This window comes from Macaca thibetana, chromosome 6 (genome assembly GCF_024542745.1).
Source record: "Macaca thibetana thibetana isolate TM-01 chromosome 6, ASM2454274v1, whole genome shotgun sequence".
NCBI classification, from domain to species: Eukaryota; Metazoa; Chordata; class Mammalia; order Primates; family Cercopithecidae; genus Macaca; species Macaca thibetana.
The window spans coordinates 168,943,220-168,970,019 of record NC_065583.1 but is presented as its reverse complement, the minus strand read 5'-3'; the positions used below and the strand labels follow the sequence as shown (position 1 = coordinate 168,970,019).

Sequence of the window (26,800 nt, the reverse complement as noted above, 5' to 3'; positions counted from 1 at the left end):
AAAAGTAGAAGAATGATAGAATTAGGAAATGATTTTGTTTTGCTTCCTTTTGTTTCATTTTGCAGCACCTAGTCAAATAATGGATCTTGGCAATAAATGTCAGGTAAGAGGCTGTGGGGACCACACAGTGGAGGGATCAAGCTGACAACACAGGAACTCACACATAAATCTTAATGACCATCACTAACATGAAATGATAGCACAATGCTGTGGAAATCCACAGCACCCCCTCTGAAACATCATTCCCAAGGCATTCAAGCCAAACTGAAGCAAGTCTCTGGATCTGCCCTTTGATTTAATAGGAAATACAGCAGATAGATAGAGAAACAAATTAGACAACACCAAATCAGCAGTGTGGGACATTCTACAGGGCAATTGATCTAATTTCGTCAATAACCGAATGACATGAAAACTCGGTGAGAAAGAGTGGCAGTTAGAGACATAAGAGACTTCAGCGGTAGAGTCTCTAAAAGTCATTTGTGGACTTTGGATCCTGACTTAAAAACATCAACAGTTAAAGAATATTTTTGAGATAGTACAGGAAATTTAGAATATAGACTAGACATTAAATGATGACAGGGAATAATTATTAATTTTGTTATTTGTAACAATGGCTGAATGGTTAGATTAAAAAAAGAAAAAAAATGCTTATCAGTTATATGTGAATACTGAAGTATTTAGGCTAAAATAATATGATAGCTTGGATTTCTCTAGAAACATTCCAGTGGAAAAAAAAAGAAAAAGAAAAAGTTAAAGAATAGATGAAACATGATTGGAAAATTATGGTAATTTTTCATGCTGAATAGAGGGACTTGCGAACTTATTACACTTTTTTTTTTTTTAGAGATGGAGTTTTGCTCTGTCACTCATGGAGAGCAGTGGCATGATCATAGCTCCTGGCCTCAAGTAATCCTCCTGCCGTGGCCTCGCAAAGCAGTGGGAATACAACATGAGCCACTGAGCCAGCTTTTTTTTCAATTCTTACACTTTTCTTTCAATTCCTATGTGTGTTGAAAATTTCCTATAATACAAGCAAAAACAGCAGGGTTATTAAAAGAGATTGTTTCTTGTAAACATTAGAACCCAAAATATCAGCTCCACCCACACACTGTGCGCACTCTGTATGGGAGACCGTGGGAGTGGGAGGGAGATGTTGGCTTTTTCTGGGGTGGGATTACAAGTACTGGATGAAGGCAAAATTTCTTCTGATGGAGCCCAACAGGGGGAGAACATCAACATAAAGTCAGGTTTCCTGACTCGTGCAGCACGGGAGAGTGCACACCACAGGAGCCAAGAGACATCGAGTCAAACACAGGACTAGACAGAGTAGGTAAAATTTAATGAAGCTGAGCTGGAGAGACTCAAGCACAACAAGTTTGTGTGCCAAAGAGTTAACAGTAACCCTGGCCTAAGAAGCCGATTCAGGTCCCTCAAAGGGAAGACAAATGTGGAACGTTGTGTGCAAAATTCCCACGTCTAGAGCTCTGCAACTGAGGGGGATATTGAAGCTGCTTCTCCATTGGTCAGATTGGCCCATGTGGCTCAGCTCATATAGACAACAGTTAGATGTTCCAGTTTATTGAACTGATTTCAAACAACCAAAGCTTTAGAGAACAAAGTTTCTTAGCACTACGTCCTTGATGATATTAACAAAGGCAGTTGTCAAAGGCTCACAGTGGTACAATACAGCCACGACAATTGCGTCCCCAGACCCTGCTCTCTTCCTTCTAAAACTCAGCTTACAAAGCACTGTGAGGCTCTCTCAACTGTGTGTTGGGGTGCCAGAGTCCTCACCACTCCCATCGCCTGCTCACTAACCCGTTAATCTCACCTGCTTCAAGCCCCGCCAGGGCAGGGGCTTTCTCCTACTTGGCGCTGGAAGTCCTGATCGGCAAGTTAGTCATGTTCCTTCTTATAGACCATGCCTTATATGAACCCTCACCGCAAGCTGTACAATAAAGTTTAACTGAGAATGAATGAACACATGTGTACCAGTAACAATAATCGCACCCAATGCTCACTGAGTATTTACTGTTTTCCAGGAACTGGGCTAAACAGCTTACAAGATGTGTCTCATTTCACTTTCTACATGAAGTATTTAGACTCCAAATGGAGCTGGGTACATTCCCAGTTTCAGAGATCTCAGCCCTAAGGGGATAATTGGCCTGGTTCCTCAGAGCCAAGACCCCTCTCCGGATTTGCACACATACTCTAGTAGGTATACCTTTTTTTTTTTTTTTTTCAAGAAGGAATTGACTGCTTCCTTGTTTTCCCAGAATTCTATCAAATTGATGAATTTTTCTCCTTCCTATATTTTCTTCCGCCTAACAAATATTTAGCAAGTGTCCACATGTACCCAAGCGAAGCACATTCCTTACATAGAGGAAGGTAAGGAAAGGTAGAGAAAACTGTCTGTGTTGTTCAGGCAGAACTGTTACCACACTCTTCCACAGCTCCTGCCTGCCTGCCATCTACACACACACTCACAACACACATTCAGAGAGGATCCACTCTCTCCCACAGAGATCCTCTAGTTTCAACTGCGGCAGCCCAAAGTCCTGAACTTTGCTGCCCCCTATTGATAGGCCCAAAGAATATCACTGTTGCTGCAAGGGTTGTGCTAGCAAGTAAAACAATTTTTTTTCACTCATTTTTCTTGTTTTGCTTTACTTTTGAAAACAAATATAGCAAGGTTATGCAATTATTAAAAGTATTATCAAATATATAGTTGCAAGAGCTATCATCTTGAATACGTAATTGCAACTGATACATTCACATCACTTTTGCTTGTACAGGTCTAGACATACAAATTAATTCATCAGCCTGAGAATTCAGTTTAGCTTTATCATTTGACAAACTCTGATAATTCAGACTTAGCTTTATGATTTGACAAAGCTTGTCAAATTCGCTCAGCAACCTTATATTTCTCTATTAGCCTAAATTATTTTCATGTACTTCAGGATTAAAATTTGAACAGAGCCAGAGGCAGGTCTAGCTTCCCTCCCTGGGCCAATCCTGTATGCTTTACACTGGATGTTCCAGCCATGACAATTGCATCCCCAGACCCTGCTCTCTTCCTTCTAAAACTCAGCTTACAAAGCACTGTGAGGCTCTCTCTCACTGCCCAGGCGGGCATGAGGTTTCTGTGTTCCCAGAGCCTTGCCTGTGTGTTGGGGTGCCAGAGTCCTCACCACTCCCATCGCCTGCTCACTAACCCGTTAATCTCACCTGCTTCAAGCCCCGCCAGGGCAGGGGCTTTCTCCTACTTGGCCCTGGACCTGGAGCACTGAGTGGCCCCAGCATGATCAGAGCTGTGAGTGTCTGCTGAATGCGTACGTGAAGACGGTAGGGGAGAGCCAAATGAGACAGGCTCAGCCGAGGCTGCAAGCGAAAACTGCAGGAAGAGCATCTGATTCTGATGAGTAAAGAGGGAAAAGCTTGCAATGGATGAGATGGACTTACATCAACAGCACAGGTGAAGAATGCTCGGGCTGTATTTTTCTTCAAAGCATTTATAACAGACCGTCATTACCTCTTCGTGTGGCTCTTTAATTGGTTAAGTCCCTCTCTGCTCCTTAAGCTGTATGCTGTTAACCTCACACCACATTTCTGGGTTGAGTTTCGCACCAAGAATTAGCTAAGTCATAAGGAGAGGTGTATAGCACAGTGAGGGTGGACCAGAGGCCAAGGAGGGAACCTGAGTTCACAAAAGGCAGAAAAAGACACAGGACTGGATATTAGCTGCAAGGAGGTGTGAAAGGGGTTTCTGAGGCCTGATGTGGTCTGGAACAGATCTTAGGCTCAGTGTCAGGAATGCCTGTTTTAAGTCATCTAAGAGCTGAGAAAAAGTGTAAATCAGCTAATTACCCAGATTTCAGAGAGATGTGAGAATCCTTCCAAGCCGGGTCCCAAATGACCGGCAAGGTCAGCTGGGTACACGGATACATCAAAATCTACCGTGCCTATCTCCCGCTCAATCTCCATTTGCTTCCATTGTCTCTCTTTATAATTGAAGACAAAAAGTGATCTTAGCTCATCCAGTTTCCATTTCCTATTCTAAAGATAAGTAAAGTGAAGTAAAAAGCATGATGGGGTGGACATTCAGACTAATACTAGCTAACTCGCACTGTGTGCTTACTCTGTGCAAGGCACTTTTCTAAGTGCTTTATATAATTATCATTTCAACCTGTTACAGGTTCAATTGTGTCCCTCCTCCCTCCTTCAAAAAAGACATATCGTAGTCCTGACCCAGTCTGTGAGAATGTGACCTTATTTGGACATAGGGACCTTAGAGATTTAATCAAGACAAGGTCATTAGAGTAAGCCTTCATCCAATATGGCTGGCATCCCTATAAGAGGGAAATCTGGACACAGTCAAACCAGGAGAACACCATGTGAAGACAGAGACACACGCACATTAATGGCCACGAGAAGACACAGGGCCACACAGACACAAAGGGAAGATGGCATGTGAAGATGGAAGCAGGTAAGTTACACTGCCACAAACTAATGAATGTCTGTCACCACCAGAAGCTGGAAGAAGCAAGAAAGGATCTCCCCTAGAGGTTTCATGGGGAGCATAGCCTGCTGACACCTTGATTTTGGATTTTCAGCCTCCAGCAATGTGACAGTAAATCTCTGTTGTTTTAAGTCACCCAGTTTGTACTTTGCTGCAGCAGCCAAAGGGACTAAGACAGAAATCCCATTATAATGTAAGAGTAGCTCTTAGGAAACCAAAGCTTGAGGTCACAGTTAGTTAGAACTCAAATCCAAGCTGTAGGAGTCCTGAACCTAAATTTTTAGCCACTACATTTTATTGCTTTTTGGGAAAGATTCAAATCTGACATTCATCACTAGTGATGAATGAAATATCAGGTAGAACATTCATCCTGAGCTAGCCTACTTCTCTGTAAAATAGGAACAATACCTAAATCAGAAGGCATGTGAGATCCATACAAGCATCATGCTAACATGCTCAGCATGGGCTCAGCACATGATCATGAGGACAAGAGGGCCAAATGGAGTAGCAGAGCTTTGGGGTTGGACACTCAGACTTCACCACCAAGTAGTGCTGTGACCTTGGCCGTCTTGTCCTCTTCTTCCTTGAAACTGTAACCTGTGATGAGGCAATGAAGGATCTGCAATGAACTAATGATGATTTAATTCATTCTTGATATACAATTTAGAAGATCCTCCCTCCAAACACCTCCCCCAAAAACCTACCTAAATTGCTTTTCCATTTCTCTAAATGTTTATTTAAAAAAAGTTCCCATACTAATACATCTTATTAACTAAAGGATTGTTTCTGCCTAATTCTATGTTTATATCCAAAGCACTATACTCTATTTCTCATTGCTCCTTTTCCTTACAGTACACCTCACTTCCACTCATAGAATAGAGATAAAATTTCTTCCTTACATCTGTTAGAAAACAAAAGGTCTCTAAAGAGCAAAATACTTTCATTTAGGAGATAACTATGACAAAATACTTAAAAATAACATTTATTCATTGAATTCCTTTACTGCACATGATCATTTGTTTGATGTAAAAAAAGTATCTGTGACACTAGTATTAAATTAAAATTAATTTTACATTTTACCACAATAAATGTATATATAGTGTAAGGAAAACTATAGATGCTTCCAGATCACCAGTCTAGAACATATTCTGCGAAGTGGCTAATTCACATTGTATTCTTCTTTTAATACTGAGTTCCATAAAAATGCAAGTTCTTTCATTGTTTGGGTTCTGAAGCCAGTATTCGTTCTTGTCACCAATGAACAGTGTTTTGAGAAAACAGTTTTCTTTGTAAATATTCCACCAATTCACGTCTTGATTTTAGCATCCCAATCTCATAATAGGGGATCTATAAAGGTAGAAAAGTAAAACTGGTCAAGATCCTTCAAAATCTGAGGTTCCTCTGGCTGTTGGTTACCTTGTTTGTTTCTTACACGCTTCCCCACAGCAGAATGTAAGCTCCTGAAAGGCAAATATCCCAACTAGCGGCTTCATCTTGTATCCCCAGTGTCTAGAACAGCGCCTGGCACTGAGAAGGGGCTTGGTAAATATTGGATGAATTAATATGTAAATAAGAATCAGACATGATCTCTTGTTCTCCAGGAGCTCACACCTTGGGTGGCAAGTTAAATTACACAATAAATATAAAAAACAAGCTGTAGGTTGGTGATCTAGTGCTGAGAGGGAGTGGGCATTTCATTAGATGAGGGTGGGGATGCCGACAAACTGCCGGAAGGTAGGTATTCAGAGAGCGGGAAGACGCAGCAGGGACAAAGAGGGAATGAAGAGAGACAGCAGGAGGCTCAGCGAAGGAGAGAGCCTGCTCAGCTGGGAGCAGAGGGGCCAGGTAGTAATCACGTGCCAGGAGCCTGGCTGCAGGCCAGCCATGGAGGGTCTTGAATGTTAAGATGTAGAGAAGTTTTTACTTTATTCTGTAAGCAGTAAAGAAACAATGAAGGCTTCTGAGTACACACTGGCATGATTAGTTTTAGGAATATTCAGCTGGGGATGTGCAAGATGGAGAAAAAAGTCAGCAGATATGAAACCACAGTGCTGCCTAGTATAGACAGCTTAGAGAATTAGGGCAGCTCTCCTTCTCACGCACTGCTGAGCCCTCACATAAGACATTCTTACATTATCTACGGTGAAAATACTTAAAAGGTCTTAAATATCAAGTGTTGGTGAAGCTCCTTATTTTAATGGATTATCATGTCCACTTTTATTTATTAAATCAAGGAGAAATTAAAACAGAACATATATTCCAACAATTGAGTAAGTCTAACAGCAGAGTTAAGCAGAGCTTATAATGAATATAGGTAGGCCCCACTTTTGAAAAATCAAAGCTCTGAAAATTCTGTATTTCAAAATATAAGTCAAGAGATTTAAGCCAAATTACCAACATTGGGATTTAAACTAGACATAAGATCGGTGGTCCACTGACTGGGCTGGCAGACCAGTGAGCACTGTAAAAGTAAATTAAAATGGAGCCTGTGCCTGAAAAATCCCTGAGCAGACCAAGCTAGTTAGGCCTTGAAAATAACCTTAACTTTGTTTAAAAGTGCAAATGTTAAGCAAAATTTAACTTAGGCTATTTCTTGTAAAAGCTTCTACTGGAGAAAAACAGAACTTAAGCTCAACCAGTCAGAAGCATCTCACAAACTAATAATTATATAACTAGGAACCTTCCACAGAATAGTTCAAACAAGGCAGCAAGAACATATAACTGTAACCAATCAAGTAGATTCTTTGTGTAATTGCATTCTTCCTATAAAAGCCTCCCTCTTGTGTTCCCAAGTCATTTTGGGTTTTGTGCTGTCCAATTCAATAACTGCTGTTTGATCAAATTCTTTAAAATTTTACTGTGCCTCAAATTACTTTTTAACAGTAACCTGGAAAAAAAATTCGAATTAGGATTTGCTTTTGGGAAACAAAAAAAATAGGTGAAACTCTACCTGAACAACTTGATAACCAAGTAAGCGTAGGTGTCTTTGTTTAATAGCTTCTTTTCCCAGTAAGTGTTTGCTATTGGAACAAAATCTTTTTGGACCATCAATACACAGTGCTATCCTGAAAAATAAAAAAGGAGAAAAAAACTTAATTTTTAAAATAATCTGAAATATTTATTATATATTTTAGTTGCCAAAGTTTATTTGGGATTTGGCTATTACTATGTGCCAATATTATTTTCAAATGAATCATGAATTTGATCTTATGAATATTAATGCTTATAAAATATTACAAAGAATTTCCCGACATAGTATTCTGAAATGTAGTATTTTAATTTCCAGAATCATATCTATTTCTTTCACCTTCTTGAGAAAAAGATACCACTGCTTATTAGCCTCAACAAGTCTTGTAATGCAAAAAAACACAATATTTTTCTGTACCTTTCATGGATATCTTCATTAACTGTGAATGGCAATACAAATCCTTCTTCATCTAATTTAATTTCAACATCTGGTAAGAGAAGAAAGGAAAAATTCCTCGTGTGATACCCTCACAAACACTATCTTCCTTTGCTCTGCTTTGATTCCTTCCATATTGCACTGATCAATTGGACTGAAGGCTGCAAAGTAATGACCACAACCAGACAATGGTGAGAATTTTAATTCAATTGGCTTTATGATCAATCAAGTCAGCCTTAAATTAAGAAAGCTCAATAACACTAAACCACAGAATGGGTTCTGAAGTTATCTGGGGTATGACAAGAACCACGCATGCTTTCTCTTTCCCCTTATAACAGGTGGCAGAGATCCTTCAATCCAGACTGAAGAAAACCCTAGAGTTAAGCCGTGAGACATCTATGCAACTCATAACTTCCATCATTCCAACTTGCAGCGCCTCCATGATAAGTAAAGAAAGCATGCTGCACCCAGACACCTGGTCTGCGAGCACAGAAGGCTTCGCTGTCCTTCCCCTCTGGTAAACTGCAGTTCCTTTCGTAAAGAGAAGAGAGGTGACCATCTGAAGCCTATGAACTGCTGTCCTTTATGAGAAGGCTTTCTTCTCCTCATCAAGTTAGAAGAACTGTAAGGACAGAGGACTTGGAGTCTCTAGTCAGTGCCACCCAGGAGAAATCTCTGTGATGTGGAAATCATTATAAAGGCGCTGTCCAATTTGGCAGCCATGAGCCACATGTGGCTACCGAGCACTTGGAATGTGACTGAGGAATTGAATTTTCTTAAACGTTTAATAACTTAAATTTAAACAGCCACATGGTCTAGTGGCTACTATATTTGGACAGCGCAAGCCTAGGTTATAGTAGTAGCTAACAATTAGTGAGCATTTCCTATGTTCCAGGTACTATTTTATTTAGTGCTTAAATAAGTCTTTGAGGTCACTATTACTATCATTTTACAGAGGAAGAAGCAAGCAGAAAAAGGTTAAATACTCTGCCCAGGACATACGTGGCTAATATGTGTGACTTAAACCCAGACAGTCTTGACGCAACAGCTCTGCTGCTAACCACCTGTTTCAACTTGCCTTCAGGGAAGGGACCATTCCATTTTGCATTTCCAGAGACCTTCTATTACTTTTAAGTCCCATGTATCTCCAAAATCGAACAGGATGCTTAGGTTTAAAACAACAAAACTCCTTATACTACTTACCTACTGTATAACAATAGGGTGTCAACACTTTTGGAGCAAAATATAATTTTGCTCCTAAAAGGTCAATCAGCCCAATCTTCACAGATTTATAAAGCTGAGAATCCATAGGGGTCTCCAGGGAACAGCATGGGGTAACAAATGACTTCACTTGATATTTACGAAGGAGTTTTGGACCCTAAAAAATCGTAAGCACAAACATGAGAAAGAAAAATAAGATATAAAAACTGAGAATAAATTGAAGGTTACCTAGGTAGAAAAGTTTGATATAACACTACTTTATAGGTATGATACTTTTCCAGGAATTGGGACAGGCATCTCTTTCAAAATGACAATGCAAAGTCTATTGTTATAATACAAGTCTAATAGTTCAAAATGTCTTTTATATGTGTTTTTACAGTAGTCACTGGTTACTATAAACAGAAAGAAAAGTAAAGAAGGAAGGTAAAAAAGAGTGAGGAGGGAGTGAGAAGAAACATAATAATGCTAACAGCTCAAGAAACATTTCTAGAACTAAGAATTGTCCCAAGGGTCTTAAGTACACACAACTCAAGTTTTCAACACAGGTTTAATTTCTCTAATCTGAAAATCCAAAATCCAAAATGCTCAAAAATCTGAAACCTTTTGAGCACAGACAGGCTGCTTAAAGAAGATGCTCATGAAGCATTCTGGATTTCAAATTCTTGAATTAGGGATGCTGAACTGGTAAATACAATGAGAATACTTTAAAATGTGAAAAAATCTGAAAGCTGAGACACTTCTGGTCCGGAGCATTTTGGATAAGGGATACTCAGTCTGTAATGGTAAATGTGACATAAGTGACATTCCAATTTAGGAAGAAAAGGATAGCAATCTAATAAACGATGATGGAAAAATGGTTATTTATTTGGAAAATAACTAAACTTCTGTCATCCGTTACACACTCTAATAAATTCCAAGTGGTACAACATGCTGACTATAGTTAATAAGAATGATTGTATGCTTGCAAATGGCTGAGAATACTTTTTTTTTTTCTTTTTTTTTGAGACAGAGTTTCACTCTTGTTGCCCAGGCTGGAGTACAATGACATGACCTCGGCTCACTGCAACCTCTGCCTCCCGGGTTCCAGCAATTCTCCTGCCTCAGCCTCCAGAGTAGCTGGGACTACAGTTGTGTGCCACCATGCCTGGCTAATTTTCCATATTTTTAGTAGAGACGGGGGTTCACCATGTTAGCAAGGGCTGGTCTTGAACTCCTGACCTCAGGTCATCAAACCGCGTTGGCCTCCAAAAGTGCTGCGATTACAGGCATGAGACACCGTGCCCGGCAAGAGTACATTTTAAATATTCTCACCACAAAATAAAATGATAGGTATGGAGGTAATACGCATGTTAATTGGTTTGATTTAGCCATTTGACAATGTATACATATTTCAAAACAACATGAACACAATAAGTATATACAACTTTTACTTGTTAATTAGAATACATATACAAATAAATAAAAATTCAATTTTGCTTTTAGATCAAAGATCTAAATAAAATTTAAAAGATATATTTTTTTAAATGTTGTAAAATATTCATGTTCTTAAGTTAGACGGGTAACTTGGAAGTCATAAAAGACATATTCGACTACAGAACATTTAAAAATACATCATAAATAATATTAAAAAGTAATGAAAGAGTATAAATCAGGGGAAAATATGTACAACATTCACAATAGTTAATATCTGTTTTACAATGAGTCCTTAAAGACAAACCATCCAACAGAAATAAATTAAGGTGTAGAAAGCAATTCAAAAGAAATGTAAATGGCCAACACATATTTGGAAATATGCTAAACTTCATTAATGCTCATTAATATGCAACTTAAAAGATATGATGCCCTCTTTCATGTCGTTGAGTATCACAAATTAAAGAGACTACTAACACACCGCAATAGAAGTGGAGGAGACATGGCCATCTTCATTCATTGCTGGGGAAATGTGATATCTGTACTATTAGGGAAAAAAATTCTGTCATTATCCATCAAAAATTAATCCAGTGATCACATTTTTAGGAATCTAGTTTATTATGAAAAAAACCAAAAAGGCTCTAGTATGACAGGATTTGCAAGAATGTTTATTATAGCATTCTTGATAGAGACAAAAGTTGCAAAAAACCTCCAAGTGCATTGATAGTAGAATAGTAGAATAAACACCATGAAATATCATGTCTTTCTAAAAAGAAGCATGTGATCTGTATGCACGGGCCTCAAGGGATGGCCATGATATACTGGACATAAAAGCAAAGTATACTTTGATTAGTCAGTCTCATTCCTTGAAAAGAGAAAAAAAAACAGACAGTGTTTATGTATCTGTATACATTTAGGCACAGAAACTGCTTTTAATACTATTCCTTTAGAAATGGTAAGAGATTGGGATTAACTATTACTTATCTTTATATAACTTAGTACCGTCTAAGCTGTTTTTAAAAAGGGGTATTTTTCCATTCTTATTACCTTATTTCAAAAATCAGATACTCTAAACTAAGATTCAGAGTCAAGTAGAGAGAAGCGGAGAGAGAATATTATAGTCTGGTGCACTATTTCTGATTCTACATAAGGAATGTGACAGATAATAGGATAAATCATTTTAGGTCTTTATGGGAAGAGCAAACTAGGTAAACTAAACTCTATTAGATAAAAGTGAAATTTCTGGCTTGGCTTAACAGTGTACTGTACTTGCAAATAATTTAGGTATTTGTGCAGTCCAGACATTCACACTTTGATAACAAACAGCTATGGGAAACCTAGTAGTAAAGCTAGTAGTAAAACCCTGTAAAACCTTCAGAGAGAATGGAGAAATACTGTAACTCACGTGCCTGCAGCACTTGATAAAATCTCCTAAGAAATCTTACACAGCAGGAAACTGTTCCTTCAAGAACAAGAACACGAAAATGGGGTCAATTTATCAAAGAAAAGCCTATCTGGTGGCAACTAACTCCAAATAAATGAAATTCTGCTTTTTCAGGAGGTTACCGAGACAGATCAAAAGCAAAGGAACTTAATAGGAAACTACCCATAGGGAAATAAAGCCACATACAGTTCATGCTTTTACCTTATAGAAAGGGCATTCTAGGACTGCGGTTAAGAAAAGTTGGGTCAGTCGTGCCCGACTCAATCTGTCCAAATGAGATTCTTCACCTAAAACAGAAAGCATCCCAGTCACAGTTATGTCTGAATTGAGGTATGTATGAGAGAACATCATGAACATTCAACACCAATTTACACACTCCAGACAGAAGTATTGTACTTTTAAATGACACTATGAAATGAACTTGTTAGAAATAATTCTGCCCTCCTCTTGCCACCAATGAAATTGGCTTCCAAGAACCCAGCTCCTAGCTACCGAGTACAATTAAAAGAAAGAAAATATGTTCACAGAATTAGTGGAAATTTCCTTTAACTATGGAGTTCCGGAAATATGTGGGTGGCCTTGATTCGAGATGAACGATGCCATCCTCTCAAAAAAAAAAAAAAAAAAAAAAAAAAAATACAGTTGCTCACTCATCAAAAGTTCTAACATGTTAATGTGGCTATTTCCACTACCATCACTGTATCTCCTAAGAATGCTGCAATTTCTCAGATAAGGCAAAAGTCAGTTTATCTGAGACAGCTTTCCTCCCTTTATACGAGTTCCTAGCATGCTTTAACTCTGTGTTTATGCCAGCATCTGTCAACTTCAGGTCTCATCTTCAGATCACTATGGAAGAAAAACTAAAGGCAACACACTGCCTTTATATGTGACTTGAAACCACTGCCAATTCAAAGGTTAACTTTTTCCAACTGTCAGAATTTATAACCAACTCACCTTGCAGCCGTTGAAGGAAAAAAGGGTTGAATATTTTTGCCATAAAGTTGACTGGATGGCATTCATTCAGTGAACATGAATGAAGAAGTTTCAATAATGTTTCAGGTGGAAAATAATCGAAATGAGTGAATAGCACATTTTCCAGCTTTCTAAATAAAGCAGAGGCATTTGGTGGCAAATAATTGAGTTTCCCAAATGGTTCCATTAATGCAGAGATCTGACTAGGTGAAAATTTTTCTGATTGGCAAACAAAAGTTTCTGCCACTGCATTGAGGATGGGTTTTGAAAGAATCCGTTTTCTACCGCAGTACTCCATGACTCCGCAGACAACTTCAGGATCCAACGTGAGGCACACCGCAGCTACACGATTCTCTAGGGCTTTTGTAAAAAATCTGTCATGGTACCCAAAATACATGAACGCCTCCAAGACTCTCCTAAGCTCCTCGTTAGTGAAATATGGGACATGTCTCACGACATATCTGCCCAATTTTATGATCAGAGGAAATGCTTGACTTTGATCAAGAACCACCAGGGCAGTGAGCATTTGGCTAATCAATTTAGGACTCAGGTTGGAAACTATTGAAGGGGAAAAGTTGTTTATCTTATTTAAAAATGTTTGGTGTTCATCCACTTTTTCAGCACATGCCTGCAAGATTCTATAAAGGGCCACAATATCCTCTGGGGTAAATGTTTCCAATTTTTCACCTTGCAGTTGATTTATAATCAGTTCTAGTGTCACACAACCCGAACTGTGCAGTCTAATCAGACTCTCCCCAAGAACACAAAGATTGGGAACTTCCAGGCCACCTTTTTTGAGACGATTTTGGCATTCTGCCACCAGGTTCAGTAACAGGCTACTTTGAGGATCCACATGCAACAGAATCAGAGCTTGCAAAGCAGTCACCAAAGTAGTGTTTGACAGCTGTGAGGGTTCCTTTTCCAACTGAAAACATAAAGCTTGAAAGATGCTATTCTCCAGTATTTCTTTTGGCAACCCTTGATCACCATCCTTTTTTTCCACTTCACAAATTCGTTGTAAAGCTCCTGCTGCCATAGTGTCAGGGAGGGTTTCCATCGTGCTTATAAAACTTAGCACTTCTTCTGATGAAGTCAAGTTGCTCAGTCTCTTGTAAAACGTCTGACTCTCCCCATTTTTAACATTTTGTTCAAGCCTGACCCAGTCAGATATTTGAGAGAATACTGGCCCATTGAGTGGATGAAGGTCATTTCCATTTTTCGAATTAAACTTTTTACAATGGGCATGATGGAACCTGATCCTGAAAGGCTCAGGTTGTCGTGAACAGAACCAAGGGCACACGCGCTCCTTGACTACCTTGTGAACATGATTTAGAGGTTGACTTTTCAAAGCAGCTCCATGCATCCGAAAATCAGATAAACGATAAAGGTTCTTCCTCAAGGTGATTAATGCCATGCCATCAGATTCTCAATTTGATAACTAAATTAAAACATTTAAAAAGACAAGGTTAAATACATTGAGAACATGATTGACCCAACATCAATGTTGAAACTACAAACGAGTACCAGGAAAAAAAAAAAAAAAAGGATGGATAACATATAAACACCAGAGGAGCAAGGTCTCTGCATCCTAGAATTAGAAAAGTGGCTGACATCCAACAATAACAATCGTTACTACTTGCTAAACACTTTCTATTAACTTACACAGATTAAGTACCTTTACCATCATTTTACATGAAGTAGAAGTTGAAGAGCAAAGTTACTTTGCCCAGTTTATGCAGGTGGTTAAGTGGCAGAGCTAAGGTTCAAACTCAGGCAATGTAGCTCTTAAGGGTGGCCCTTAAATGTTGGTTGAAGGAAGAAATTGCATTTGAATAGAAATCAAACAAAGAATAGGTAAAGTGGATGAAATTACGCGAGGTTAGAGCAAGGCAAGAGTAAAAACGCGCTGGAAAGGCCCTAAGCTGTTGGTTTCCCCTCGGTGTCAGGAGACAGGGTTGAGGGAAAGGGTCTACGTCGGCAATGGAAACAAAGTAGGAAAAGAAAAAGCACAACATAGACCAATGAAGGGAGAAGGTGTGGCGGCCAGTCCAGATCTAAAGACGCCGCAGGAGGATTTGGGAACACGAGTGTGCAGGACAGACAGGCGTGATGCCCCGGGGCGCGTCTTCCTAGGAATGAAAGGGACCCGCGGGCCGAGCACCCCCAAAACTCGGCGCCCCGGGGACCTGCGCTGAGACACGGGCAGGGTGGCGCAGCCTGAGGAGAAAGCCGATAAGGTCTGTGACACCCAGCCGGAGAGACCGCGTGGACACCTACCGCCCTCCGCCCGCCAATCACTCCGGGTGGCCGCGGAAGCGCCTGGGCGTCGTGGGCCACCGTAGTAAACGCGGGGCGGGGCAGGGCGGGGCGGGGCGGGAGCACGACTCACAACCGCGCAATGTGATTGGCCCAGGTCCCCTTCGGAACTTCCTATTGGTCCTAGGTACGGAGCATGGGCACTACGGCAGTGCGCACGGGCGCAGCGTTGGTGGAAGTCGCGCTGTGCAGGTGTGTCCTCGGGTGGTGCGGCGCAGGTAAAAGCGCTGGTGGCTACGGTTTCCGGATTCCGGCCGCTGGCCCCGTACTAATCCCGAGGGAAAGGCGGCCCGGGCCGGGGAGCGGGGGGAGGCAGCCGGCTTGCGCCCATGGTTCCCACGCCCCTCGAGCTCCGGGGGTCGCCGCAGGGGCGGGCTCGGCCTCGGGCTGGGGCTTGGCCTTGGCCTTGGTTTCCCCGGAAGCGCGTCGATCTCTGCGCGCGGGGGCTCCTGGGTGGTGTGGGTCCTCTCCGCCTGTTCTGCCTTTGGTTCCAGGCACTTTCTAGGACTAGGGAAACCGCACTCGGGGACGCGAGGAACGGGGGAACGTGTCGGGTTGGGGCGGCGCTCTCCGGGGAACCGGGGATTTTCCGAGAGCCCACGTGGCGGGACGCGGCAGTGAGCTCTGCGCACCGCCTCCGCGCCGCCCCTGGGGCTGCTGGGGCTCCGGCCTCCTTTGAGAGTAGTGGGAACGTGGTGCCGGGTTGTGGGGCAGTAGCAGGGCTGAGGGGTTGATTGATCCCGGGAAGTCCTCAGGATGTGTGTGTTTCATGGGAAGTGATAGAAATTTTAGCTGTAGTAAGATTTTCATCATCGTTTCCGCCGTTTTCTGTGAGCTGTAAACGTGTAGTGTTTTCATATTGTTCATTTACTCTTTCAGATAACTTGTCGAGTACCTGTTTTGTGCCAGGTGCCGTTCTGGGCGGTTCATTCACGAAAAGCCAGTATTTTGGTTTGGGTTTCAGTTTAAATCTGTCTCCACAAATTGACAGCCCACCAGTTTTAGCCATTAGATGAGTAAGGAAAAAAAAATCTGTGAGTATCGTTTGTTTTACTGCTACTTATCTCTTCAGGAAAAACGTGTTAGTAAAATGTTTTAAGTGGATTGGAAGTATTTTTTCTTTATATGCACCTGTATGTAATATGCCCATACACTCACGTATTTTTGATTTCCATTAAATACAAAAAAGGTAACTGATGTGCTTCAGTTACCTTTAGTACTATGATTAGTTTCTTTAGCATTAGGATCAAATAGGAACCAAGAATCCTATCATTTTAATATAATTTTTGCTTTTATATTTTTTAAGAAAGGGGACACCAAAATATATTTAAGACTGTTGGGAATGATACTGTGCCTCAAGTTTTGTTCAGGTTCTTTTCTTGTGCCACATCCTTTTTCAGGTAGGTGGTAAAAGTCTCATTTTTAGGATAGAGGAGCTGTGGTACAGGTCATTTGGGAAGCTTGCCTACAGGGTTGCACTTAGGAACCACAGATTCAAACCCAAGTAGTTCCGAGCCGATAGTCTGATCTCTGAGCCATAGAATTAGAGTTTCATTCCTACACTCTCCTTAATTCGATGAATTCTTATTTAGGCTCATTTAAGATTAGTGCCAAAAACAAATTTAGAAAAGGCTATTTCATATTACGTTTGGGTATTGTTGCATTGTTTCTTAAAGATTGAGGGAGAATCAATACCTTTAGGTTGTTACTATTTCATTAAAAACAGGATCTCTCTTTTTTCCCCCATTTTTCAGTTTCACCGTTACATGCCGTGAAGTGATGAGGAGGTTTCTGTTACTCTATGCTACACAGCAGGGACAGGCAAAGGCCATCGCGGAAGAAATATGTGAGCAAGCTGTGGTCCATGGATTTTCTGCAGATCTGCACTGTATTAGTGAATCCAGTAAGGTTAGAGCTGTTACAATGGATTTTTACCGTTTTGTGCTTTGAAGAATTTTGGTTGGGAAGTGATGTTTATGAAAAAATAAAGGACACTAAATACCACCAGATAGTCCTTGTTTTTTAACAGAAATTTGTTTGTTCAGTGGTATGGTAAGATATCACCAGCATTTTTTTTTTTTTTAATATAAAAGTGTGCAGTTGAATTAGACTAAATGGTCTCAAAATTGAAACAAGTAACAACTCCTTCACTGTAAGTGACAGAAGTAGCATATGCTGTGTCTGTTTCACAGGGTGGCTGTGAGAACAAGTGAGATGTGTGTTTGCCTGCTCAGGTGTGCTTTCCGTCTGTTGAATCTCAGTGCCCCATTTTTTTCCCCAAAAGAAAGGCCTTGCCATTCGTGTTAGAGTTCCTCCTGATCAAGGACTGCTTAGATTCTTTTGTGAAATAGAATTTAAAGTAGTAGTGTAAGGATCTGGAAAACACTTGGCTGCTTCGTCAGGGACTAGTTGTTTACGTTCAGTCTCTGCAGAAGTTCCTACCTTAGGGTATTTGCAACTTTACAATCATATGTTCTTTTATTTAGTTTGCTGCCTCCAGATTATACCATTTCAGACAATTCAGGTGATAACAGTTGGCAGGGCCTTTATACCACAAGCTGATTTGCCAGCCACTAAGCGGTTAAAGTTCACTTCAACACTGCAGAGACTGCCCTGCCAGTGCTCTCTCACTCAAATGCACAACCCCATCTGGCCTTTCCTGAGACTCTAGGTCAGACCACTAGACTGTGTGCAGCTTAAGTGAATTATAAACCCAGCTCATGGAAGGAAACCCACCTGGTTCCATTATGCAGCCCTGCCATGGTGACTCTGGCCACCAGAGAAAAGGGAGCTTCCTGGAGAATACCGCCAGTCAGCAGACTCTGTCATTCTGCAATAGCTTCAGTTCACATTGCAGTGCCACATGATGAAATACCTGAATCTGTTACTTTGGACAAAACCAAAGCCATCAATATCATAAAACTAGTCCTGATTTGGCTCCTTGTGGTTGACCTCAGTAAGGTGATCAGCAGGTGTTTTGACAGTCAGATGAATGGTGAATTTTTATTATTATTATTTTTTTAACACCAAGTTAGTCATGCTGTTTGTCCTCCCTGGCTGATGGTTTCCTCTAGCTGTTCATAATCTAATCTCCTTCCTAGTTCACATAGTCCTTTTCAAGATGACTTTACTTATACAAACTCTGTATGCAGAGTTTAACACACAACTTATATAGAGTCTTGGAAGCATTAAATGCCTTGGTAAAAAGTTAGCTCAAGTCATTACCTCTTTTATCAGCATGAAAAATAAGGTGAATTATTTGGAGCCAAATTAGATGGTGTTCATGGGCAGTAGAGCTTGTGGAGTCCTTATAAGACAAGGAAGTGCTCTGTTTGAATTATTTAAATTTACACGAGAATGAGAAGAAACTTGATTTGTAAGAGTTTATAGCTCAGCTTATAGCTAATGATATTCTCAGAGTTAAAACAGTGAAATGCTCTATTTGAAATGTTTAAACTTACGTGAGTATAAGAATAAACTTGATTTGTAACAGTTTATAGCTGAGCTTATAGCTAATGATACTCTCAGCTCTCGGGTTTGAAACCTGAAGGAATGAGGAGCGGTTCTTGATAGCCAGCTCCCTGATTTAGAAGGAGTGACACTCTTAATTTCCCAGTTTTAAAATGCCCTGTTGTCTCTCTGCCTTAGTGTCACATGCAGTACACATGGCTGGTTTTATATTTTGCTGAAGATCTCAGAGCTGTGGTGTTTTTATTGCTGTCTTTCTTTACCACAGTATTCTACTTGTTGCTTCTTTGTCTTGCCATTTTAATCCTGAGTGCTTATGTATCAGTTCTCTTTACTTCGAGTCTCCCCATCCCCATTTTAACACCTCTTTCCTTGCTCTTTTTTTACTTTCTTATGAAAAGACGTTTCCACCCAGTTAGCTGCTGTTCCTCCTTGGCAGCTCATCACAGTGCCTCATTTTGGCTCTTAGCAGTGCTGACTTGCCTTGCAGATTAGAGCTCATGTTAATGTTTGGCCCATGACTTGGTGGCAAAGAATTGACTATATCCTATTTCCTCTGATTTTTCTAAAAATGAAGGACCGGACTAGATGGAAACCTGGGATGGGTCCTGTCTGTGCCTTTCTGGTCCCTGCCTCTCCTATACCACATGAAGAGAAAGACATGTTAATCCCCCAACCTCTTGAGCATCAACAAAACACACGCATGGTTTCCTTGAATGACATCCCGCATTAGGCAACTTGATTAAGCTGAGAGCACGTAGTCACTGGACTGGTCATCTCAAAAAACCTGGCAAGGAGGAAAATTGAAATACAAGACAGGAAACTAAGCTGATTGCTTTGCTGCTGTGTTAAATCAAAACTGCATGCAGTGTTAGGTCCCTGACTTGATATCCTTGTTTTGTAGTATGATCTAAAAACCGAAACAGCTCCTCTTGTTGTTGTGGTTTCTACCACGGGCACCGGAGACCCACCCGACACAGCCCGCAAGTTTGTTAAGGAAATACAGAACCAAACACTGCCGGTTGATTTCTTTGCTCACCTGCGGTATGGGTTACTGGGTAATGGACTCTTTCTTCTGATCTTAGTATAGTATACTGTTGTTATCTCTGGTATCTGAATTATCTTTCGGAACTATGAAGTGTGATCATAGAGGTTTTGTCCTTTTTATGTAAATATTATATGTGTGTATATATAAATGTATGTAATGTGCTACCTTTTCTGAATCTTCCCCAGACTGAACTCAGAGCCACACCTCTGCAGAACCTCTTGAGTAGCATTTTAATTAAGGGTGCACCTCAGATGCAACCATGAAACATTTTCAGAGTAGCAGTGGCTGGGCCTTATCCTAAACCTACTGAAACAGTCGTTGAAGACGCAACTTCTCAGGCCATTCCTCTGTTTAGAAAAGCAAAGCAAAACAAAACACTCTCAATCATTTTGATAACTTCTCTAAGAACAATTCTCCCAGAATGAATGATTTGCATTCCTCAGCTACACATCAGGATTAGCTAAGGGAGTTTTTATTAAATTCTATGACTTACGCCCAGCTCCAGTGATTCTGATGTAATTATTCCAAGGTAGGGCCCTGGCGTCGTTATTTTTAAAAGCTCCCAGGTGATTCTAATGTGTTTCCCAGGTTAAGAAAAACTGACCTAGGATTCTGTGAACCATAGTTTAAAAATATTAAAGGATCAGAAGGACCAGATCAGCACAATATGATACCAGAGGGGATTTGAGGGTCCGCATTCCTGACTTGTGACCTATATTGGTTTTTTTTTTTGAGGATTATTTTTTTGGAGAGGATATCTGGAAAGGATGGATTGAGTATAATAAATAACTGATTAGAAATTTGAGATTGTAACTCTGGCAATGATCTGTCATACATAACATGTTCAAGAGAGTATTTCACAGTATTTATAATTGTTTTTACCTCAAGTTTTTGTACTTTCTGTATTTTCAGAGAGAGAACATGTACTTGTTTAAAAATCCAGAAAGGACAGGAGCGGAAGCCTATCCCATTGTTGTAGTCAATGTTAGGCCCAAGCGTGGAACCACTGATTTCTCACCCTTTTGTAGAGAAAGAACATGGAGGTGACTACTCAGCTGAGGAATTGAAGCTTTTTTTTTTTTTTTTTTTTTTTTTTTTTAAAGCCATGAGACATAGAAGCAATTCTTAATTTCCCCAGCACAGAAACATTTATAGCACATCATTATTGTGGTTATTTATATGGCAGGTGTACCTTTCTATATCAGGAGTCAGCAAACTCTATCTATAAAGGGCCAGATAGTAAATATTTTAGGCTTTGCAGGCCTACTCAACTCTTGCTGTTATAAATAATATGTACACAAATGGACTTGACTGTCTGCTAATAAAACTTTATTTACAAAGAAAGGCGGTGGGTGGTATTCGGCCCAGAAGCTGTGGTTGGCTGACCCCTGCTCAGTATCAGAAAAAACGTACAGATAACAGATACTGTGGTTTTGCAACCTGTCTGATCCTTGTTTTAAGATTTCTATATTTTTATACATAGTCAAGGAGATGAAAATGTGAAGCCTTTTCTTTCACCAGTGGCCAATAAGTAATTTGTTTCATTGTATCTGGTACTTTTATATTGTAAAATAGAAGAAAGCTATCTGCATGCATAGTATTACTCAAGGAGAATAAAATGTGAGGCTGTGCATTATTACTCCATTCAAAAGAGCATGGAATAGTATTATTTTAGATATTTTATTTACCTATTCTTTATGTCCTTAAATTTAAACCTGATTGTGCATTAATCATGTATTCGGGTTCTTTAGGTCTCGGTGATTCAGAATACACCTACTTTTGCAATGGGGGGAAAATAATTGACAAACGACTTCAAGAGCTTGGAGCCCGGCATTTCTATGACACTGGACATGCAGATGACTGTGTAGGGTAAGGCAGTGTTCTCTGTGTATTCCAGTAAGCCCTCTGTACATGATGAAAGTTCATTTATAAAACGTGTTGGCTTTTCATTTAACACTGAACTTTTCCTCATGTTTTACTTTTGTTAGCTTTTTTAGCTTTGGGACCCAAGAGGGTCAGCCAGAGCTTAATTTACCTGTTTTGCTGATTTTCTTTTGTGTCTGTCTCATCCTTCTCAGTGTGTGCTAATGGCAAGAGTTAGAAAAGGTACCCCAGTACAGTTATCTTTATTTTAAACAGTGTAGGTATTTGCAGAAATCAGCTTGTTCTTTAGCAACTTGAATCGTGCATGCCCTTCTCCTTGCCGTGCACACGGAGCCTTTGGATTGGGCTCTTTACATGGAGGGAGCCTGGTGAGCCACGCTTCGCCGTTAGAGAGCATGGGTCTGTGGGCCTGCACTGTAGGCTGCATTGCTTGGCGTGCTCTTACCCTCTGAACGGCCATTTGCCACCATGCCAATCAAACGTTTACAGACACATGCTTTATCTTTTCATTACTTTTATTCTTGTTTTTACAAGTCAGTATTTCACCCAGTGTGGCACCTTTCAAATTATCCTGATGTGTTTATTCAGTGGTCTTACAGATACTGTCCTATAACTTACTTAGCCTGTAACTATTTTAGCCAGATAAAAGCACACACCCTTGATTTTTTTCTACTAGGTCCATGTATTAATTTAATTTTCTCTCACTATGTTACTGAACAATCTGTTTATGAGAAAATGACAAATTCAGCAAATGTCTTGCTTTTCGGCATACTCTATTTCTGCCGAACTCACCCTCGTGCCCACTTCTTCCATCTTTCCCTTTAGCTGTGCTGCTGTGGGTTTTTTCCACATCCCCAGTACACATATTGTTCCTGATTGTGACAAAGCTTTGTGACATTTCTTTGCGAATTCACTTTTAGCTCTGTACCTTTATGTTGAGTTTTCTTTTGCCAGAAGCTCATTGACATTAAATGCTTAGTCTTGTATGGGCTGTGTTTAACTGTTAATGTAAAGCTTGTGTCATCCATTACCATTAGGCCCATCACTCATCTATATTTCACTTCTCTTCAAAGGCTTTCATTTTCTCTGTTGATTTATTGGTGTCAGTATTAAAATGCTTGACTGTATATTTCAGTAGACTACACTGCTTAGATTTTTCAACCTAACTACCTTACTTCAATTTTTCCTTTTTCTGAAACAAAGATATTTTCAAGACATTCTTGCTTGATGTACATACCACCACACTAAATGGGGTTACGAATGCACGCATGAGTCCAATACCTGGGTTCAAATCCTTGATCCCCCACTTCCCGGCTGAGAACTTGGTCAAATTACTTAAGCTTTTTGTTCCTCGGTTTTTGCCTCTATGCAATAAATAACAGTAATCTATTTACTGTGTAAGCTTCGTGGTAGGATCAAACGGATTAATACATGTTGTCCTCTTAGAAGAGTGCCTGTCATCATGTAGTAAACACTTAGTGAACGTTAGCTCTCTTCATGGTTAACGCATATTATCACCTTAATATTTCTGAGTTATGAAAGTGATATTTTAAATGTAGCTGTTATTATTGAACCTGTAATTTTATAAACTTGTTTTCACAAAGGCTCCTCGGGGCAGATCTAATATCTAACCACATTTTGAGCAGTGTACTACATGAGCACTTACCGAGCACAGTGAAATGACAGCCTGAGTCATGATGGGACACGGCCCTGAAATGTGCATCCTCTTAATACTCATTTCGCTTTAGGAATTAGAATTTAATCGAACCTCCTTTCAGTTGTGATTGAAAGTGGTGTTATTTCCACAGCCCTGACACGGTCTTATCCACTGACTCTACTTCTCTGTTCAGGGAATGGCTGTTGTTATCATCATTTGTTAATAGGTGGACTGCCACATTTAAAACAATCTATTTATGATGAATTCAACTTTCCCAAAGGATGGTTGCTTTTTTTTTTTCTCCTGTTGTCAGCTTCCCTGGGAATTTTACTAAAATGAAAATAAATAAATAAATAAAATAGTTCAGGACTGAGAGAAAGGCATTATTTATTTAGTCCAAGGACTTGGCATTAATCTGTAGTGATTTCTTGGTGATATTTTAATCTGTAGGAAAAACATCAGTAAATCGGCTAGGCAGAAAAAAAAAAGGTGCATTTGATTGATGGAATGAGCATTTGCAGCATTATGGTGGGCTTGGATTTTGGTTAAGTTCTGTTAGCATTAGTATGCCTATTTAAAATTATATCTTCTTAAGATAAAGTTTACGAATTCTGGGACGTTAAGAGGAATTCTATTCCTATCATCCTATTACTAGAATATCTTCCTGTCCCTCTTCATTTCTTTTATCTTTATACATACTCATGTTTTCAGACGCTAATGAACACATAATATATCCTGCTTTTTAAAACTTAATCATGAAGCATTTTTTGTACTCCGAATGGTCTTCATAGTGTTTCTAACAAGTGCATACTTTGCCAAATGGACAGACTGTCATTATCCTGTTCTGCGTTCAGATGGAGAACTTAGGCATTTGTTTTGTTTTTCCTTTGCTTTTACTGTCCAGTTTAGAACTTGTGGTTGAGCCATGGATTGCTGGACTCTGGCCGGCCCTCAGAGAGCATTTTAGGTCAAGCAGAGGACAAGAGGAGATAAGTGGCACAGCCCCGGTGGCATCACCTGCGTCCTCGAGGACAGACCTTGTGAAGTCAGAGTTGCTACACATTGAATCACAAGTTGAGCTTCTGAGATTCGATGATTCAGGAAGAAAGGATTCTGAGGTTTTGAAGCAAAATGCAGTGAACAGCAACCAATCCAATGTTTTAATTGAAGACTTTGAGTCCTCACTTACCCGTTCGGTACCCCCACTCTCACAAGCCTCTCTGAATGTTCCTGCTTTACCCCCAGAATATTTGCAGGTACATCTGCAGGAGTCTCTTGGCCAGGTAAGCAAGTTTTTCTTTATGCTGTGGATGCTTTTTAATCATGAATGTTTGCTTTGGGCTTGTAAATTATTACATTAGAAGAGAGGTCAACAAACTATGGCTCACTGGCCAAATGTGGCCCAGCACCTTTCTTTTGTAAATAGATTTCACTGGAACACAGCCATGCCTTTTCGTTTAGGTAGTGTCTGTGACAGCTTCTGAGCTACAATGGCAGAGTTAATGGTGACCACAGGGGCCTGCAAAGCCTAAGGCATTTGGCCCCTTCCAGTAAAAGTTTTCCCACCCAGGTATTACAAAAGGTCTTGTATTATTACTTCTGTATTTGAAGAAGTAAATAGTTAAGAACTCAGTTTCGTCATTATTTTGGAGAACTAACAGCTTGGTTTCTCATTTTAGATGAGTCAAGCAGAGGTAAGTTGTATGGGCAGTTAGTTGAGTATCACGTTGCATGATAGCTAATTTCTCGCCATAGTCAGTGTATGGTACTCTGAAGTTTTTTCTAACCTGCTTAAAATAAGTTTCCAGAGCTAAGTCCTTTCTGTTGAGTGGCTGTTTGGAGTTCCACATGGACTTTTCTCACAAAAACCACAGCCTTACTGCAGTTATTGCCAGTTTTAGTGTCTTGTTCTCTTTTTTTAATGAAGACAGATGTAGACATTTAAGAAATAATTTGGATGCAGCATCCGTCTTGTATGTTAGCACTATTTGTAGACACCTCGTATGATAGCAGTTTTTTTTAGCATCTTTTATAGTGTCTTTCTAAAACTGTCATACAAGTATGATTTTGTGTATAAACAACTATGGGCTATTGTTTTTGCACTTGTACTTTATTATTTTGTGAAGTGTTTAGTGAGATAATTGCAGTAAGTGTGTCTCAGTCTGGTTTGGGAACAGACAACGTATGCCTGGACTGGTGGGAGCAGAGTACAGTGATGCACCAGAGACAGGATCAGTTCATGCCAGTGGGGATAGCGAGTACTCATTCATCTGACTAGGAGTTTTAAGTTAGGAGGAAGATCTGTTAAGAGTTGGTGGGTTTTTCCAGGAGGCGGAGATTGCAGTGAGCCGAGATCGCACTACCGCCCTCTAGCCTGGGCGACGGAGTGAGACTCTGTCTCAAAAAAAAAAAAAAACGGTTTCTAGGTTTTTTCTTAATAGAAAGTGTCATTAAATAGACTTGAGTTGTAAATAATGTAGTTAAAAGATTTAACAAATCTGAAGTATTTAAGGGAGACAATATAAATATGAAATAATATACTGAGAGAGTAAAGACTTGGGAAAAAAAAGAATGTTTTGTAGGCATCCTCTTGGGACCATCGCCTTGGGGCACAGAGGGGTTGGAAGCAGGATTTGGCACAGTGAGAAGCTGAGCTGCGATGCAGTCTCAACAGAGGCCTCAGTCAGCCCCGTATGGTACCTTTCCCCATGCGGAAGTATTACCTCTTATCACCAGAGGGTCTTCTGGGTTGTGTGGTAGAGCGGCAGGACCTGTTAACAAGCACCGTCACTTGCACCTGCTGTAGAGCCCTCTCCTGCTCTGGGCCCCACGCAAAGCTGGTGACCTTTTCTGTCACCTGGTATTTGGGTCTCAGCAGTCCTCTCAGGTATGGGATGTGCCATCCACAGATCCTAAAGACGCTTAGCAGTGATTCTGCTTCTCTGTAGGAGAAGTGAGGTACAAGGTGCACTAGTGTGGCCTTTACTTGGGAGGGGATGTCCTGACATGCACCAAACTGTTAGAACCCTAAAAATTGTGCTGACATTGCAAGCCCTTAAATTGCACAGGGCATGGGTCTTACCAAGGACTCCAGTATTCTGACCACTTCTCGTTGCTCATTCAGTCTGATAGCACAATGCAGCCCTGATAGAGTAAGCTGGTTAGTGTGGTGCTTTGCAGGTGTTCCACATGTATTCAGACTCATAACAGCAGGCAGACTTATGAGAGCCCTGGGGCATAATTGTAAATGTATACATTGTTCCAACTCAAAGTGAACTGTTTCTGATCCTCTTTAGTGATAGGGTTGGGAAGGAGCACTTTGACGAAATCATTGTCCCTGTACCTGAGGCCATGCTAGTCTACTCTGTCAAGGAAAACCAGCTTGCAGAGAGGCTACAGCGGACCTGTTACTTGTTTGAGTTTCCAGTAGTTCAGTGTCATCCCCCAGGATTTGTGTG

General features: G+C 40.3%; 2 protein-coding genes across 8 annotated transcripts in view; one reads left to right on the top strand and one right to left on the bottom strand.

The window, feature by feature from the left end:
- Positions 1-5,485: 5,485 nt before the first annotated feature.
- FASTKD3 (FAST kinase domains 3) lies at positions 5,486-15,319 on the bottom strand. 2 transcript variants are annotated; one of them, XM_050792942.1, is made up of 7 exons: positions 15,247-15,319; positions 12,952-14,407; positions 12,199-12,284; positions 9,126-9,300; positions 7,905-7,974; positions 7,470-7,584; positions 5,486-5,866 (listed from the first exon to the last, which is right to left on the bottom strand). In XM_050792942.1, exons 2-7 carry the CDS (start codon positions 14,381-14,383, stop codon positions 5,771-5,773), a joined length of 1,974 nt encoding a protein of 657 aa, XP_050648899.1. In that variant the 5' UTR covers positions 14,384-14,407; positions 15,247-15,319; the 3' UTR covers positions 5,486-5,770. The 2 variants fall into 2 exon arrangements, 1 of the variants encoding a protein (XP_050648899.1); XR_007726227.1 differs by lacking the exon at positions 5,486-5,866 and having other exon boundaries at positions 7,556-7,584; positions 7,905-8,083.
- Positions 15,320-15,410: 91 nt separating this feature from the next.
- MTRR (5-methyltetrahydrofolate-homocysteine methyltransferase reductase) overlaps positions 15,411-26,800 on the top strand; it is a 31,341-nt gene continuing 19,951 nt past the window's right edge. For 2 of the 6 annotated variants that reach the window (XM_050792936.1, XM_050792940.1), the window contains exons 1-6: positions 15,420-15,503; positions 16,165-16,319; positions 17,040-17,193; positions 19,658-19,811; positions 21,553-21,670; positions 24,247-24,625. In XM_050792936.1, the coding sequence (XP_050648893.1) occupies positions 17,065-17,193; positions 19,658-19,811; positions 21,553-21,670; positions 24,247-24,625 (780 nt within the window). In that variant the 5' untranslated portion in view covers positions 15,420-15,503; positions 16,165-16,319; positions 17,040-17,064. Of the gene's footprint in view, positions 15,504-16,164; positions 16,320-17,011; positions 17,194-19,657; positions 19,812-21,552; positions 21,671-24,246; positions 24,626-26,800 lie in introns of all 6 variants that reach the window. The other 4 variants (XM_050792938.1, XM_050792937.1, XM_050792939.1 and 1 more) reach the window with 4 other exon arrangements.